The 13,569-nt window shown below is 36.1% G+C and overlaps 1 protein-coding gene across 1 annotated transcript; it reads right to left on the bottom strand.

The window, feature by feature from the left end:
* Positions 1 to 4,730: 4,730 nt before the first annotated feature.
* eif3jb (eukaryotic translation initiation factor 3, subunit Jb) lies at positions 4,731 to 9,554 on the bottom strand. The gene is made up of 8 exons (XM_038283940.1): positions 9,435 to 9,554; positions 9,194 to 9,282; positions 6,613 to 6,670; positions 6,380 to 6,480; positions 6,205 to 6,301; positions 5,921 to 6,079; positions 5,733 to 5,806; positions 4,731 to 5,491 (listed from the first exon to the last, which is right to left on the bottom strand). Exons 1-8 carry the CDS (start codon positions 9,454 to 9,456, stop codon positions 5,363 to 5,365), a joined length of 729 nt encoding a protein of 242 aa, XP_038139868.1. The 5' UTR covers positions 9,457 to 9,554; the 3' UTR covers positions 4,731 to 5,362.
* Between the last annotated feature and the right edge of the window lie 4,015 nt (positions 9,555 to 13,569).

Here is a 13,569-nt window from a genome sequence, read left to right as displayed (position 1 = left end):
CAAAACAGAGCGAGAAAGAGGTTTGGAAATAAATCACACTGAAGCAGTTTTTGACATTAATAATATACCAAAATATATTCAAGCTGCAGTTGTACTTCATAATAGAAATGGTCAGACTTTAGTTCTTAGCTCTCAGCATTAATGCATCGACATCCAAATTGGACTAGTGAATTAGGGTTAAAGCTTTTTAATTATGTATGTACCCTCTTTCTCAGGGGTTCAAATGTAACTGAAAAAAAATGCATAAAGGAAATAAACTTTTTTTATGAACTGCCTGAAGTCTGAAACATTCCCCAAATAATGTATTTATATTCCTCTGGGCGGTTTTTCAACACTTTATTGTATGTGGAATTTTTTATATCAGTTGATGAAAGATTCAACAGGCAGTCTTTTTTTTTCAAACCTTTTTAGTATCTGGGTTGTTTTTGCTGATTTTCCCTATTCCTTACGTACAATCAAGATTTATGCGTCACCATTCCTTACCTAAGAAAACAACTCAAGGACCTGCCCGACTTAGTGCACTCTCTTGAGAGCAGATAGTTCTCATTATCCGGGAGATGTTGGTCATCTCTGTCAGAGGTCACAGATTAGCGGACCGCGGTCCGGTTCCGGACCCAACCTGAATTGAAACATTTATCAATTACCACGTTTTCCAATGACAGTGTCTAACCCCGAAACCCCACATCCTCCATCTCTGCTCCGCTGCACTACAGACCTACTGCGCAAAGCAAAGCCTACAGCCTCCGCTCCGACTTCCTTGGAGCTCAAGGAGAGCATGTTCTACAGGTGCTGGTCATAAAATTAGAATATCATGAAAAAGTAGATTGATTTCAGTAATTCCATTTAAAAAGTGAAACTTGTATATTATATTCATACATTACATACAAACTCATATATTTCAGATGTTTATTTTGTTTAATTTTGATGATTACAAATGACAACAAATGAAAATCTCAAATTCATCATATCAGAAAATTAGAATATTACTGAAGACCAATAAAAACAAAGGATTTATAGAAATGTTGGCCAACTGAAAAGTATGAACATGAAAAGTATGAGCATGTACAGCACTCAGTATTTAGTTGGGCCTCCTTTGGCCTGTATTACTGCAGCAATGCGGCGTGGCATGGAGTCGATCAGTCTGTGGCACTGCTCAGGTGTTATGATAGCCCAGGTTGCTCTAATAGTGGCTTTTAGCTCTTCTGAATTGTTGGGTCTGGTGTATTGCATCTTCTTCTTCACAATACCCCATAGATTTTCTATGGGGTTAAGGTCAGGAGAGTTTGCTGGCCAATTAAGAACAGGGATACCATGGTCCTTCAACCAGGTACTGGTAGCTTTGGCACTGTGTGCAGGTGCCAAGTCCTGTTGGAAAATGAAATCTGCATCTCCAAAAAGTTGGTCAGCTGCAGGAAGCATGAAGTGCTCTAAAACTTCCTGGTATGTGGCTGCGTTGACCCTGGACCTCAGAAAACACAATGGACCAACACCAGCAGATGACATGGCACCCCAAACCATCACTGACTGTGGAAACTTTACACTGGACTTCAAGCAACGTGGATGAAGTGCCTCTCTTCTTTTCCTCCAGACTCTGGGACTTTGATTTCCAAAGGAAATGCAAAATTTACTTTCATCAGAGAACATGACTTTGGACCACTCACCAGCAGTCCAGTCCTGTTTCTCTTTAGCCCAGGCAAGACGCTTCTGACGCTGTCTGTGGTTCAAGAGTGGCTTGACACAAGGAATGCGACAGCAGACACCCATGTCTTTCATACGTCTGTGTGTGGTGGTTCTTGAAGCACTCACTCCAGCTGCAGTCCACTCTTTGTGAATCTCCCCCACATTTTTGAATGGGTTTTGTTTCACAATCCTCTCCAGGGTGCGGTTATCTCTCTTGCTTGTACACTTTTTTCGACCACATCTTTTCCTTCCCTTCGCCTCTCTATTAATGTGCTTGGACACTGAGCTCTGTGAACAGCCAGCCTCTTTAGCGATGACCTTTTGTGTCTTGCCCTCCTTGTGCAAGGTGTCGATGGTCGTCTTTTGGACAACTGTCAAGTCAGCAGTCTTCCCCATGATTGTGTAGCCTATAGAACTAGACTGAAAGACCATTTAAAGGCTTTTGCAGGTGGTTTGAGTTAATTAGCTGATTAGAGTGTGGCACCAGGGGCCATCAATTTTGAAACTTTTCACAATATTCTAATTTTCTGATATGATGAATTTGAGATTTTCATTTGTTGTCATTTGTAATCATCAAAATTAAACAAAATAAACATCTGAAATATATGAGTTTGTATGTAATGTATGAATATAATATACAAGTTTCACTTTTTAAATGGAATTACTGAAATCAATCTACTTTTTCATGATATTCTAATTTTATGACCAGCACCTGTATATTATTATTAAATTCAGGAGCAACACATGCGGAAATGAGCACTTAATTTAATTTTTAAAAATCCCCACCAACATCCAGCCAGCATATGTTCAGTTTCTGGCCAAATATTTTCATTTTGTTGTGGATTTTTGTAACAGGGATAACTGGGATCATACATGGTTTGTATGAACTATGTTTTTTCTCTGCATCAAAACTCAGCAATTCTTCACCCATGCCTGAGATGAGAAGTATGATGATTTGATAAAACTTTTAAGCCTCTTAGTATAAAATAAATATTTTGATGATCGAGATGAGAAATCTGCTTCCTGGTATGTTGAAGTACCAGTTTGTAATAGTTTGCATCCAATCATTTAAACAAACAATCTTATTTTTTGGGAATATATAAGCTCCCGACTGAGCCTGGAATGGCTGGAGAATGGTTTTGTCATCATTCAAACCCAGGTTAAAAGCCTTGCAGGTCAGCTTGAAACCCATTGCTCTCATTAAGCCATGAAAAAGAAAACAAAATAACAGTATGATCAGGTGTTTTATAAGATATGTAAGTCAGGAAATTGCCCATGTATCAGACTGAATGATTGTTTCTACTTAAAAAAAAAAAATCAATTAAATTTTAAAATTGAAATAAATGTCTCGGATTTTTTTTATATTTTTCTATTAAAAAATTCATCGTATAAAATGGATGCATAAAAACTAATTTAATTTCAGTGTTAAATTATGTTTAAAGTATGATATACCGGTAATTAGAAACGTCTCCGGACCTTTACTGGTTGTTGATTTTCTGTATTCGGACCCCGCTGATTTTTTATTGGTTACCACTCATCTATGTCATTCGCAATGTTGGGATGTTTGCCATCTAAAAAGTGCATGTCTCAAAGATTTTACCGTCTAGTTCATAAAAAGGTTTTAGCTGAGATTATTTTAGGCACATATAATAAGTCAGTGGACATTTGTGTAGTTTCTCAGTCAGCCAAGTTTGTACATGAAAGAAGTTTGCCACAACCTTGGAAAATAACTAAGGGAAATGTATGTTGTAGACATTCTCAGTGAGCCAGGACATGATGGCTTGAATAAAAAGTTACCTAAACTTTCAGGACAATACAGCTGTTATCAAAAGGTGTTTTTTTTTTTTTTGAAAAACTGATGCAACAGTACTATGCCTTAGAGCAGGCATCCCCAACCACAGTCCTCAAGGCCTGCTGTCTTGCAGGTTTTAGAGGTTTCCTTGCTCCAGCACAGCTGATTTTAATTGAAAGCTGATTAATAGGCGTTTGGTCTACTGCAATCATTATACCCGGTAATCAGCTGTGCTACAGCAGGGAAACCTCTAAAACTTGCAGGACAGCAGGCTTCAAGGACCGAGGCTGCCTACTTTAAGAGCACATTCTGATGTAATATATGAATCACACCATACCAATTAATGCAGGTTTAAACACAACTTAAAAGTTTCAAAAGGGAAAAATTTAGATGAACAAACTTGTGTCATGTAATAATTAACAGCTCAGGAAAAGCTCTATGTAATCAAGAGTGAAATACACACCCTAATAGCTAGGGATTCAAGGATTGGGTGGTTTTTGTAATTGCATATAAGCCAGCCTTTCTTCCTGATTGGGCGTAATACAAGGAAAATCCAAGTAGTTTTGCATCCCTCCATGTGAACTTGTGTGTGACTTGTTACTTGTTTTGCATTTTTATTTCATGGCTAATTGGCCCAAGGGTACCCTGGGTATGAACTGGCTTTTCAAGTACCAGTCTTGAATAACCATGCTTTTTTTCATACCACTGTTACATCATGCAAAACTGCAGTACAGTAACATTACAATATTCTTGAGTTTATTTTAATTCAAGTGTTGAACAATTGACATTAGTTTCCAGGTTCCCTTTGTGTGAACTTAAGAAGGATCAACAAACAATTTGATCTCTTGACCAGTACTTTATTAAATTAGATGCTTAAAAAACAGAGGTCATATCTTCAAAATTGCATGTATCGAATTGTCTGTGTAAGATTGGAACTGGTCATTAGCTAGAAAAGAAATGGAGAAAGATGCCCCTCTCAACTAACTGAAGCCCACATGAAGACATGTGGGGGGTGGAACCCATTTGCCTCCGCTCCTCATCACACTTGATACAAGCCTCCAGAAGCAACAGACCAGTTGCAGCAAGATACTTCACTTGCCTGATCTGTAGATCAGGCAAGTGAAGTATTTTCTTTTTTTTTTGCATTAGTAAAACTCAAATTAGTAAGTTATATTTCTGTCATGCAAAAGAAAATACCTTTAAGCATCATTTACTCCATACTTTCAAGGATATTCCTGATGTATTAAGAGAATGGCTGTGAGGTTTTATAGTCACATTTATTATACTCTATCCCTTTTATCTTACATTGAATGTCATGTGCGCTCTGTAAAAGTACATCTACTCGTTATGCCTCTCTCAAATACCTCTATGTAAATGTTCCAGAGATAAAGATTAATAAACTGAATAATTGCTATGCATTTGGCAACCCAAGAAACAACAATATAAATGTTTTCCTGTAAAAGATCTCACCACACTTCAGTGTGATCTATAATACATGACATTCTGGTTGAGGAATTTGCATAGAACCTTATTTCTATGTCACTTCACATACAACTGCCATGTGTCAATTTAACAGGAGCAATGTTTAATTTAAAAAGAGCCCTGCAAAATTCAGACAGCAGCAGTTACAGATGTATTCTTCATTGAAGCTGGGTCACACAACAGATTTGTGTGCATGTCGAGGCTGAATGAGACAGAAAAGGCCATTCTGTATGTTAAGGGCGCCAAGATTGGATGCTCCCAAGAATAGTCCATCCGGTAAATGAAGCAAAATGAAAAGGGGCGGCACAGAGTTCAGATTTCCCAGGATGGCACTGGACAGCATGGGAAGGTACAGCTGTACTTCAGAGGGTTAGGAAGAAGGGGGGGAAAGCAGTAATAGAGCCTATGTCACATGAAGTCCTCGTAGTCTTGGGCGTAACCTCCATCAAACTCTGCATAGTCAAGTTCGTCTCTCATCTGTGCTTTCAGTCCACCTCCGGGTACTACACCTTTCTTCTTTTTCTTTCCTTTGTTTTGCTGAAAAATAAAATATAAATCACTAAATGTCTACAGAATATCACCTGATTAGAGCATTTTGTGTCAATTAAAACAGCCCTATTTAAGTATCCTAAACATTATCAAAACATAGATGTTGAGTAGAACACATACAAACTACAACATATGTCCATTATGAGCACAGTACCAAACAGAGTAGACTTACAGCGCCCCCTACTGCTGTAAAGCTTTATTAAGTGAAAACCATAATATGGCAACTTACTTTTTCTTGTTTCTGTTTTTCACTAAGCAGGACTGAAAGGGAACTACTGATTTTCTTCAAGTCATCAACTTCCACTGTAAGAAAGAAAAAAGAAAATAAATCCTAAACAAGCTAAATAACTACAGTGGAAAATGAAACATATTACAGTTATGTTTAATGTTACTGTTAGAAAATACTGACTCTCTTACATGAAATACAAAGTTCCCGAAACAATGAATCCAAGAAACTTGAATAATGGACTGATTTTTCAAACTGGGTTATCTTTTCTTTCAGCAGTTTTTCAAATTCTGTGAAGTCTTCTTTGGAAGATGGACACATGGCATCAATTCCAGAGACAGTATTAACACCTAGAAAATAAAAAAAAAATAATTAAAAAAAACGACAAAAAGAAAACAAAAAAACACATTTAGTCAAAAAGAATCTTTGCCGTAGCAATAGGAAGTTTAATCAGTAGATATGGGATATTTTTTACCAAAAGCATCTTTTGCCAACTCCAAGTCTGCTGCTTCCTGTAGTTGCTGAACTCGTAACTTCTCTGCAAGTTGTTCCTCTGGAGTAAGTTCTTCTGGCTGGAATAACAAATAAAATTTACTTTACTTTATTAAAGAGCTTTTACTGTAAAACAGACAAAGTGCTACAGTACTTACCTTTTCCATCTCCTTTTTCAGTTCTTGTTGTTTCTTCCTTAACTGGTTTTCTTTCTCTTTAATCTTTTCAGACAACTTTTTCTTTTCGGACACCTTTGTCTCTGATAAATATTAAAAAATAAATAAAAAAAGGAAAATCACCTTGTTTAGTTTTGAAAAAAGCAGACAAAAGACTGAAAAGGTGAAGGAGATTTGACAGAATGTGCACAATAAAGTAAATTTCAAAGCCCTACCTGCCTTCTTCACCTCTACTTTTTTCTCCTGTTCTTCTTCTTCATCGTCCCAATTATCCTGAGGAAAAAAAATAAAATATTTTCAGATACACGATAGAGCTTGTTTAAGGACTGCTGTTAAAGTACTATTAAAACACATTCAAAACATATATATATTTATCCAACTTTAAAACAGAATTAGTTACAATGATTGCAACAAATCCACTTTTTAGACTAAGGTTTTAATATATTTATTCTATTTTCAAAAACTTTATCCATTTATTACAGCAAATTACACCTTGACGCGCATGCTATTACAACCTCATGTGAAACAAGGGTATTCTTTGTTAAATCATTCAATCATTTCTCATCCATTTTTTCCCCCCACTGGTAAAAGGTTTTAAATTTTGTGTACACCTTTATAAGGCCCAAATTTGTGTGGCCACTTTTGCTGTAATGCGTTTGCGGCTGTAACACCACAATTTCCCCATTGTGGGACAATAAATGGATTTACTGAATGAAAAGTAACCATTTAAAATTTAAAGATTAAAACAAACCAATAATAACTTCTGGCTATTTTCTAAATAAAATTAAATAGCAAACAGCAATGCAGTTTAACTTGATATTTTTCCTAAAAACAAAACTTCTACAAATTGTAACCTTCAGCTAATAGCAGTACAAAGGATTGATGTTTTCATGTAATAACTGTATTTATGTAGTCATTTTGATAATATATCCTGAACATTTTTGGCTTTGAAGATGGAAGACCTCCTCTTAAAAAAAAAAAGAAGCATGTTGACAATGAACTTTTCAATTATTCATAAAGCATGATCAGGTAGACGACAACATTTTATAGTTTGGCTCAAATAACAAGTGATCAGATATGGCTCCATGTTGCGTACAAACGTCAGTGTGTGTATAAATAGGTAAATAACTGAATGTTTGAGTCCTTGGAATTGATTTAGACGTATACAAGTACAGGATATGAGGCATAAGAACTACGAGACTGAGAACAGGTCTGATTTACTATTTCTTTAATGTGCTTTTGCTAGTATGTTTACCAATAATGGAACCACATTAAATCTGAATGTTTTTATTACAAATTGGAAATGTGTTTCATTGTTATATTCTACAATCACTTAAGTGCCTAGTATTTTTTCCATTAAAACTTTTGGATTTATGCTCTCTCAGTTCATTATATATGTACATAAATACAAACGCATTTCCCTTTTTCTGATAATAGGGTTTCTTTTGTACATTTCCTTCATACTTCAAAAGGGATTGTTTTGTTGTTGTTGTTTTTTATCCATAAGACTTTAGGAAAGATTGATAAAACACATTAGATTAGCTGATAGTTTAGAGGAAGGTCTAGCTCAAATATGTCACCATGTTTCCAGGTTATTTTTTCAGAAAGCGTTATGTTACAAGCTAATTCAACAGGTAAATTACTGAGAAATAGGCAGCCATGTGTGCTTGCATGGAAATGTCAGTCTGTATCTTAAATGTTAAGATACTGACAGACAAAATTTTTGATCCTCAAAATAGCTCAAGTAAAAAAAAAAAAACAAAAAAAGGCACAGTGCCAAGTTCTGACTCATCATTCCCAACGAATAACATGGAAATCTTTAGTCTCTAAAAATACAAGGATTAAAAAAAAGGGGTTCTACTTTTTTCATATTTTCTTTTCGTGACCCTACAAGCCAGTAAAGAGCCTAGAAACCCTTGTGCCATATGTGACCGACAACAACTAAAAGCGACCCTGCCAGCCTTTTCCTAATGTGAACTTTCTAGAAAGAAACAAATCAACAACACTCTGAGGGGGTTATGTGTATTTACTTCTCCCTGCAACTGAAAAGCGGGCTATATTGTTAAAAGCGCATTAAGTTTCATGTAGTTTCGCAAAGTTTTGGCCTAATTCTCGCCTTGGTTGAGTCATCAACCCACTGGAAGATCTCATCTGAGGTTAGAGATAGTTAGCAAGCTAACGATGCCGCATGCTGGACGTGGCTCAAGATTAAAGGAATTCAGACTCAAACGGACACTTTCTCCACAAGTCTAGTGTACAAATCTTTATCACTATAAGAAACCATTGTTGTCCTTCAGATAAACTCATGTTGTCAGTAAAGTTCACACTTATAGCGAGTGGACATTTAAGAAAGAATGGATGCTAGTAGCTAATTGGCCCGTTGAATTGCTAGCTTATAGCTGGGCTTCCGAAATTTACTAAAAATAACTTCGTCCCTAAAAATATGGATTCCGACAGAAAAACACTTCAACCAAGATGACCGGTTGAAACGTCAACATCAAATGTATTAACATAAGAATTTTAAATGAACAATTGTCTCTGAATCGCCGAGTAACAGGCTGCCTGTGTGTGCCACATGATTTAGCCGTTAGGTAGCATAAAGCTAACCCGAGGTTAGGGTTGACAGGGAGAATGGAGCCGCACCGAAGCATGGCGTAACAACCAGTGAGATACAATTACACATTTTCGTCAAACAGTCTCAGGATTCCAGCCATCAAACGAACCACTTTTGATCCAGCCTGACAAATACAGCGGAACCAAAAAATTAACTGTTAAGTGCAGGTCACGTTAAACTACCTTAACGTCTTCATCTTCGTCCTCGCCTTCCCATTTGTCCAGCACTGCCGCCTTTTTAATCGGCTCCTCCGGCTCGAAGTTGTCAGCGTCTGTAGAACCAACAACATAATATTCGTCAGGCCAATCCACATCTAACCAATTAGTTTAACAGTAGAAAACTGTTGGGCTGTTTTAACAAAGTCTGCTACAAGCGGGTTGTGTGTGTGTGTATATAGCTGTCGTTCCTAAGTTAGTTTCTCACCCCAGTCCTCGACGTCCGCCATGTTGGCTGTGTTGGTTGTGTTTGACAGGCTCGCAGTATAGTCATCGCCGCAGCCCGTTGGCTGGCCACGCCCACAAACAGCTCCAACGTTCTAGACGTATGTATGTATGTATATATATATATGCTGTCAATCGATTAAATTTTTTAATCGCGATTAATCGCATCAATGCCTGAGTTAACTCGCGATTAATCGCATTTTAATCGCACATTTTTTTCCTGATTGAAAATCATTTAAATACTCTCGATGACATACAAAAAAATACATACAGGCTAGGTTTGTGCCAATGTTCTTTTTTTAAAATGAAAACAGGTCACAGATACTGATTTATGCCATAGAAACATATGGCAAGAAGATGGGGAGGCATGTAGCAAAAAATAACAAATATGTAGCCAAAAAAAAGGCCCTGAAAACAGGCTGATGTAAAAGACAGTCTTTACAGTTAATACAGTCTTTTGAACAAAGACAAGCATTTTACCCTACCGCTATAAAATGCAGTAGAGTTAACATTAGATGTTAATTAACCAAGGTAATAATGAACAATTTTCAATCAATACATCAAAATCAATAGACCGACATCACTAGATGAAGGTAGTCTATGCTCTCTAGAAAGTTACTTTTCAGCCTCTTAACAAAAATGAGAACACACACACACCCACTCACCCACACACAGACACACCCACCCACACACACACACACGCGATACTGACCTGTTGCGTACACAGACGGCAAGAGGGCTGCTACGAGATTCCATTTCACCTCAGTAATCAGTTTTCTCAGCGTATTTCAGGTTGCTACTAGTTACCAGACACTCAACTTGTTTGTTGGTGGTGGGGCTTAAAGAAAAGGCACTAGCGTCACCCAGTGTATGCGCGTCTTTTTCCCTTGAGGAGCTCCGCTCTAGAAGCCTATGAGAAATGCATAGACTGGGGGAAAATAGCCCCGCCTTCCCGCAGGCTGCAGCGGGATGTACTTGGAAAAATTGTACCATAAAACCACATAGCGTTAATCTCACGTTAAAAAAATTATCGCCGTTAAAATGGCCTCGCGTTAACGCGTTAATAACGCGATAATTTTGACAGCACTAATATATATATATATATATATATATGGATATTTGTGTCTGCCTTGGTTATTTATTATATAATATATTATATGTCATATATTATATATAATAGTGTTATTGGAATCCAAGACAAGGCCTTATGACCTTTGGAACGTTCAAAAAATATGGATATTTTCATGGTCAAAATTAATGTCAATGTAATGACAGCAAACGCCAACTTGCCTGAATATATTAAGAAAAATAAAAAAAAAATGCTTCTATTAGAAATTTATGAAAAAGAGTGAAAAAAAAAACTTTTTTTTTTTTGGTCTTGATACTGGTACTGACATTTTTTAGTTTATAAACCTAAATATGAATGTTAACTACGCTTATTAACTTTTTGCCTTACTTTTGAACTTTTCAAGTAGGTTTTTACCTTTGTAAGGGCTGATTGTATTATACCCATCAACATTTACTGGGTATGCTCTTACGATATTAAGAATATATACTGTTTAAAAGTATTTTACCTAATTTGCATAAAACATAGTATGAAATATATTTTGAAGAGAGAAAGTTAGCTAAATGCATCAACTGTTCTTTTAGGTTTCCCAGTGACTCTCTAGAACGGATAGTTCTGGTCCGAGAGTTACAGAGACTACAAAGATTCACTTAATAATTTTTCCAGATGGGAGTGCATCTAATTTTAATCATTAAAAACAAATAGAAAATGTGTGTCCAAGCCTTAATTTATTATGTTTAGAGAGCAAATCATACATAAACTATTTATTACTCAGCAACATGTCCTGTTGGTTGAAATGCTTCTTGTCTGAATGTGGCTGAATTTTTGAAATAGAAAGAATGGCTGGTTTAAGCTGGACTGGTTAGATTAAGAGCATAGATGTAGCTTTGGGATAAATCCTTGAATTTTGAGTGCGCTGCATTCAATTCTTTAACATAGCCTTGAAGCTTAATGTTAGCCTAATTTGTGTCAGCCCAGAAAGCAAAATGTTTCTATTGTGAGATTAAGTTGTTTACATTTCAACTTCCGCCACCAAACTGGATAACTGGTACAGAGGCCTTTTAAAAGCCACATCTCCCCTCCCACTTACATTGTCTATTTGTTACTGGGGGTTTTAAACAGCTCAATCAGCTTCTTTTCAGACCGTGTTTTTCTTAGAATGGATTATTCTTGCTGATGTGGCAAATTTCAGTTGAACATAAACATGTCCAGTTTTAAACAACAGCCTCTTTCTTATTTTATTTCTTCTGATTCTATGACAAAACACCTTTTATTATGGACAGTACACTGGTGTTTCCATTTTTTTTTTTTTGTTCCTGATAATCCAAACTAACATCCTTTCACCTACTGGTGACAGTTTGTGTCAGCTTCCATTCGTTTGCAAAGAGGCGAAAGCCGAATAACAATGCACTACACACAATTGTATAACAAGATAATCATGAATTTTTGCAGATATTTAGTAATAGAGTAAAATAGCTTTCAAAAAGTGCAAATTATCATCTATCCTTGTTAGAACTTTATTTAGTTCTTGGGCATTTTTCCATTGTTCTTAGTATTGGTCAGTCCATTGAATTTTGTCAAACAAGTAATTTTTATTTTCTTTAAAAGAAACCCCCAGAAGCAATAAATATAGAAACTAATTGCAAGAGTGATGATGTAGTAATGATGAGTAGGTGCTAAAAGAATGTCTGGTGCTGTTATTATATCAGAGCTAATTAGAGAAAATTTGCTCCAAATAACCCAGTTCTTGGTATAGAAATGATTAAAGTTGCACATTGTGTTAACATTAAAAGCTCAGGGGTAAAAAAATATAATAATTTAATTATGTAATAAAATACCAGAGCTGTGTTTAGCTGTGGTGGCAGTGACAACATAATACTGGAGCTCACAACTCAGATGTAATCACTTAGTTTGGAGGATACTTCAGATAAATAGATAAACGAATAATTTATAATGAGGAATGAGGTTTGACAACCCAACATTTAAGAGAAATGGAGGTGTGATGCAAAAAAAGAGTAAAGTGTCATACAGAACATTATATATGTATATATACATAGTCCATGATTGACTTTTTTGAACACGTTTGGTCTTTAATAATCAAACTGCAACTTATGCACAACAATACAAAACAAATTTAAATAAGAGAATAAAGTTACCACTGCTAATACAATCTACTGTCTTAGAGTACAACAATTCAAAAGCATATAGAACTCTGTAAATGTGAGACAGAAGTTGTTTTAACTGAGTTCAAATTACAATAGTAATCCCAGAGAGTAATAAATGACAATAGTATGGGTTTAGTTAGGCTTATAAAAAATAAATATATTATATATATATATATATATATATATATATATATATATATATATATATATATATATATATATATATATATATATATATATATATATAGATATATATATATATGCTCATCTTTTTCTGACATAAGTTCAAATGCAGGGTTTACTCTTTCAGGTGTCAAACTGATTGCTGCTAAAAACAGATTATAAATTGAATAACTTTCTAATGTAAAGTTCTGTACAGAACAAAATGAGATGTGTTTTTGTTGTGATGTGATCGGGGGCGTGATCCTGCTGGGTGAGCGGGTTCATGAGTCGAGTCAGAACAAGATGATCAGCAGCATCAGCAGTTCCAGGATGAGGCAGAGAGGGCTGTGCCTCAGTGTCAGCCCCAGTCCCAGTGGTCTGCCTACAGGAGCACAAAGAAAACAGTACAAATATAATTAATGCTAAATGTGATAAACTCTTTCTAAAAAGCTGGATGCTGTCTAAGCCACAAGAAAGGTTAATTGAACATATTCTAACTGAACCGGTGCTGGTTTATTGATACGTTTATTGATTGATTACTAGAAATTCATAGGTCTTTGTGTTTACTTTTGAGAACGACTGGCCTGTCCTCCCAGGGAGTCAGAACCATGGCTAGAGCTGTCCTCTGAACGTCTCTCAGAGCTGAGAGCTGCTGTGGAGTCACTGCAACTGCCTGCTCATAGGAGAACATGCTAATCTGCCTCTGGTGAAATGCTGCCTGGAAA

Source organism: Cyprinodon tularosa, unplaced genomic scaffold (assembly GCF_016077235.1).
Source record: "Cyprinodon tularosa strain WSP-4 unplaced genomic scaffold, ASM1607723v1 ctg197, whole genome shotgun sequence".
Classification (NCBI taxonomy): Eukaryota; Metazoa; Chordata; class Actinopteri; order Cyprinodontiformes; family Cyprinodontidae; genus Cyprinodon; species Cyprinodon tularosa.
Note: the sequence above shows the minus strand (reverse complement) of the source record. Positions and strands in the feature narration are given on the sequence as shown.

Bases quoted from the DNA above. Each gene is read 5' to 3' on its own strand.
- eif3jb (XM_038283940.1), bottom strand. From the start codon at position 9,456: ATGGCGGACGTCGAGGACTGGG. The intron at 6,302-6,379 runs GTAAGTACTGTA...TTGTTATTCCAG, and splicing joins TGAAAAAGGAGATGGAAAAG to CCAGAAGAACTTACTCCAGA. The intron at 6,080-6,204 runs GTAAAAAATATC...TTTATTTTCTAG, and splicing joins GTTGGCAAAAGATGCTTTTG to GTGTTAATACTGTCTCTGGA.